This window comes from Alosa alosa, chromosome 12 (genome assembly GCF_017589495.1).
Source record: "Alosa alosa isolate M-15738 ecotype Scorff River chromosome 12, AALO_Geno_1.1, whole genome shotgun sequence".
NCBI lineage: Eukaryota > Metazoa > Chordata > Actinopteri > Clupeiformes > Clupeidae > Alosa > Alosa alosa.
Window position 1 is genome coordinate 17,204,708 of NC_063200.1, and position 5,000 is coordinate 17,209,707.

Below are 5,000 nucleotides of genomic sequence, written 5' to 3' on the forward strand. Positions count from 1 at the left end.
TTCACCTGTCATCCTGACAGTTACTAGTAGTGGACAGGCGCGCTGGTCTCCAGACTGGTCCATTCTGGTCCTCTGGGCATTCTCTGGTCTCCAGACTGGTCCGTTCTGGTCCTCTGGGCATTCTATGGTCTCCAGACTGGTCCGTTCTGGTCCTCTGGGCATTCTCTGGTCTCCAGACTGGTCCGTTCTGGTCCTCTGGGCATTCTCTGAACCTCTGGCTCAGGCTGTCAGTGTAGTAGAGAGAGCTGCTGGTGTTCATTGTTTGATCTATCTCAACACAGATTAGACTATACTGTAAAGAGAGAGGAGAGGGGATACTATTCGCTGCTTGATCTGTCCTGATACAGCTTCAGGAACTACACTAGACTGGACTATAAAGAGAGAGGAGAGCTAATGGTAACCACTGTTTGATCGCAGATTCAGGAACTGTGCTATTCCGTACTTTACTACAGTGGACTGTGCTATACCATACTGTACTACAGTGGACTGTACTATACCATTCTGTACTACAGTGGACTGTACTATACCATACTGTACTACAGTGGAATGTACTATATTGGACTGTACTATAAAGTAGGTTGTTCTCTCAGCCTGGATGGTTCTGGTACTGAGATAGCATCATCTAGCGTCCGTCATCCAGTGTCAGTGTTGCCTTGTTCTAGATACCGATATACATACAGTAGATTCAAATAATGTCGCTCTCTAGCCTTGTCAGGTTCTCTTTCTTGAAGTAAGAGAGAGTCTGTCAGTGCAGAGAGAGTTATTTCAGTCTCACACCGGTGCTGGTTCTGGTGCTGAGACTGGGACATGGAGACAGTTCATACAGAATTTGTCCTGGTTCTAGTTCTGAAACCCAGATATGGACATGGTGCTGTAAAAAAGGCACAGTTCTCCTCTCAATCTGGCTTGCTTTGGTTCCTGCTTTGAGCTGGACATTTAATCTGCGCTGATGTACTGTAGCCTCTTTGTCACCCGCGTTTAATTGGGATACTAAGACAGCCTCATATGAAGACTGCTGGAGTTATCCCTCTCAGTAGTCGCCCTCTCAGATGGTGCTTGCCCTCTCTGTCTGCCCGGAGTCTGGGCCTGGTGCTAACACGCCCATATAGAATGTAGGAAGTCAGCTTGTACGAAGATAGTTGCTCAGATGGCCGACAGTTACTTCAATTTATCTTCGTTTTCGCCTTTGCCTTCGTCTTCATCTTCATCTCGTCTTTGTCTCTGTCCCTACGGTTCAGGGTCATATAGGCAGTTCATGCATATCATTCCCTCATTCTGGCTCGGTTCGGATTCTGACATCTGTAGACTGCTGGTCAGACAGCTGGAGTTCAGAGTCGTGTTTCTCTCATCTCACTCTCTCTCTCTACCCCCCTCTGCGATATTCCAGGGCTGTGTGGCTAGCCTGCGGTTTGGGCAGGTTGGAGTTCCGTCTCTCTCGTCTCTCCTCTGTGATAGTCCAGGGCTGTATGGCTGGCAAGTCTGCGGTTTGGGAAGGTTTGCTGTTCTCCTCACAGGAAGCTTGTTCAGACAGCTTGTTAACCATGGGTCCTGTTTACATTTCTGTGAAATGAGATCTCTTCCTCACTAATCTCTCTCTCTCTCTCTCTCTCTCTCTCTCTCTCTCTCTCTTTCTCTCTCTCTCTCTCTTTTTTCTCTTTCTCTCTCTCTTGTTATTCTGTCAGTTCTGTTTCTCACACTAACTGGCTCATTTGAGCGGGCTCTGGTCAACCTCAGGTTCTGTTTTATTTATTTGCGCTGCACCATTGATATTGAGTGTTGTCTCAAGGCTCTGGTCTCTGAGGGCCCCTGAGAGAAACCATAGAGATGATGACCACAGGAAAGGAAACAGAGACCTGAGTCAAACCTGGGGGGGGGGGGCCTGGTCCACTAGACAACCATATGGATCTGACAGAAATGTTACTTAAATGTTACTTAAAGGTGCAGAATGTGAAGAAACAACCATTTTGACATAATGTCAAAAACACCTATGACATTAACATGACATAATATCAAATACACCTATGACATAAACATGACGTGATGTCAAAGACACCTATGACATAAACACGACGTGATGTCAAAGACACCTATGACATAAAACATGACGTAATGTCAAAAACACCTATGCTCTGTGTTATATCCACTGAAGTTAGCATGCAAACCAGATAGCGCTAGGCCTGGTCTCTTGTAATACCACGTCATACCACATGTGGCACTGTTCATTAAGTGCCGAGTGGCTGTGTTCCAGACAACTCGAAGCCTCCAGATTTCCACATGCCTCTTTTAAATATGTGAGAGTATGAAGGTGTATCTCACACACTCCAGTCTTTCTCAGTCCTGCTACAGGGGCCCTAGTGAGTGGAGTGAAGTTGAGTTGAGTTGTCATGTCCACTGTGTCCTGTAGATGGCGCCTTCTCCAGCAGCAGTGGCAGTCGGTCTCTCTTGCAGGCTCTTTCTCTGTCTAAATCTCTCTACATCCTCAACCCTGTTAGTAAGTACTGGCCTCACACACTCCTTCCCCTTGCTTCTGCTCAACACACCAACGCTAACAGCATGGGGCTACAAGTCTGTGTGTGTGTGTGTGTGTGTGTGTGTGTGTGTGTGTGTGTGTGTGTGTGTGTGTGTGTGTGTGTGTGTGTGCGTGCATGTGTGCGTGTCTGTGTGTCTGTACCTGATCATCATCCAGGCTTGCTTCTCTCCAATCCCATGTGTGTGGTAGTGAAATTTTGTGTATATGGGTATGTGTATACATGTGTATGTATTGTACATGTGTGTGTGAAAAGTTTCCGCTGCTGCTGTTTCTCTGTGGCTGCATTGGTACATTATCATATGCTGCTGTTCAGGTGTTAGGTGGAAGGACAGGCTTGTGATGGCATCAAAGTGTGACGTGGTGATCTCCCCAGGCTGATTGAGTGATTCTGCGCATTCCTAAGTGTTTGTGTGTGTGTGTGTGTGTGTGTGTGTGTGTGTGTGTGTGTGTGTGTGAGTGAATATGAAAAATCACACAAAGGCCCAGTGGTGTGTGTGCATCAAACATCTGCTCTTAAGATCAGGGTTTTGTTCACGGTGTGTGTGTGTGTGTGTGTGTATGTGAATGTGTCATTTCCCCTCCTGACCACACGGCTGGAACCTCTCTCCTTTTCGTCCCCTTCAGGCGAGTGTTAATATCAGCCTACGGCCACATTCACCATCATAATTATATGCTGTAGCAGAACCCAGCCATTTAGAACCACCTCTGGCAGCGCTCAGCCCTTACGTGCTTCATTCATAAGACCCCTGCCATGTGCGTTATGGAGGAACGAATCACATGTGCATCATAGAGGAACGAATCACAAGTGTGTTATAGAGGAATTAAACACATGTGCGTTATAGAGCAACAAATCACGTCTATGTTATAGCGTGCGTAATTGAGGGGGAATTACAACCTGCCGTGTGCAGTATTGAGGGTGAATTACGAGCTGCCATGTGCGTTGTAGAGGGCGAATCATGGATTCAGTGGCTCTGCATCGAGGCCTAGTCGCGAGATGCTGCCTCTGAACAGAGGTGGAAAAGTGCAGCTTCAGAAAGTAAAAGTCCTACCACTTATCTGTGCCAACTATTTACTTAAACCAGCTGATTCTACTTTTCAGCCAGGGAGAGCAGCTAATCTGTGAGATCACCTGTGTTAAGTGCACAGGTAGAACCAATAAATGGTTGGACTTTTACTTTCTGAAGCCAGACTTTTCCACCTCTGCCTCTGAATCAATGAAGCTGTGTGAATGACCCCTCTGTGGTGATGTGAGGAGTGCTTGACCCTGTGTGGTTTATCTGCGCCATGTCTCAGATACAGTGTGTGTCTGTGTGTGTTTGTCTGACGGGAATGTTGTTGTTTTTTGTGTCCACAGAGCAGAGAGTGCTTGGCCTCACTGAATCAGCACAGGAGAAAAGGTACGCACATACACACACAGAAACAATCACTTTCTCTCTTTCGCAATTCTCTCTCGTTATTTTCCTTCCCCCTCTCTTTCCTCTCGTTCTTTGTATCCCTCTCTTTCCTCTCATTCTCTTTGTCCCTCCTGCTCCCCTGGTCTCTGGTCTACAGTTGGAACTCTCCAGTGTTGCTCTGGCGACTGAGTTGCCAGGAGACCGAAGGGTTCTGTTGTTTAGTTGAGCTGTCTAGAGTGTTTTTATTCTCCTCTTCCTCCCCTTTTCGTAACTCTTTTTTTCTCTCTTTTTTTCTCTTTTTTCCATCATGTCTTTTCCACTCTTGTTCTTTTTTAGTCTTTGAAGTTGTTGGTCTTGGGCATGTTATTCAGCAGATAGAGAGTATCATTTGTCCTCAGGCTCTCCGAGGAGGGTCACATCTTTCATCATACGATGCATTTAGGTTCTGGTCAGTCTCACCAAATAAAACAGTGAAAAAAAGAAAATTCTACAGACCATTTGACCCAGAGTTGCCTCTTTGATACTGATTCATAAACTGCACAGGAAATGTTTTCTACATGCATTCAGTTTTACAGGCGGCTTCCCTTTCATTTGTCAATCAAACATCTTTTGCGGTAAAGGCGAGCAATCGACCATTTATCTTTGTAAGAAAATACAACAGCAGAGAGAAAGGACAAGAGAGGCCAGAGAAGAGTTGTGCATACTAGTGTGTGTGTGTGTGTGTGTGTGTGTGCATTGTGGGTGGGTCTGGGCTGAGCAGCGTCTGTGGGCTTTGGAAATAAATACTAGAATGGCAGTGGAACAGCACAATTATTGGCAAGGAAGTTGTTACAGTGTTTCAGGCAGTCTGCACTGTGTGTGTGTGTGTGTGTGTGTGTGTGTGTGTGTGTGTGTGTGTGTGTGTGTGTGTGTGTGTGTGTGTGTGTGTGTGTGTGTGTGTGTGTGTGTGTGTGTCCATATCCCATATCTGAGTTTTTTGGCTCATGTTACCTTTGATAAGAGGGCCAGGCTGACCTTGTTTTCCCTAATGGACTTTCTCTCTGACAGTCTGGTTATCCCTCCCTCTGTGTCCTCCA

General features: G+C 46.2%; 1 protein-coding gene across 4 annotated transcripts in view; it reads left to right on the forward strand.

Moving 5' to 3' along the window:
* The window catches only part of arhgef28a (Rho guanine nucleotide exchange factor (GEF) 28a), a 47,816-nt gene that overhangs the window by 15,021 nt on the left and 27,795 nt on the right, over positions 1-5,000 (forward strand). For 2 of the 4 annotated variants that reach the window (XM_048258965.1, XM_048258963.1), the window contains 2 exons: positions 2,405-2,491; positions 3,885-3,927. In XM_048258965.1, the coding sequence (XP_048114922.1) occupies positions 2,405-2,491; positions 3,885-3,927 (130 nt within the window). The remainder of the gene's footprint in view (positions 1-2,404; positions 2,492-3,884; positions 3,928-5,000) is intronic. The other 2 variants (XM_048258964.1, XM_048258966.1) reach the window with 1 other exon arrangement.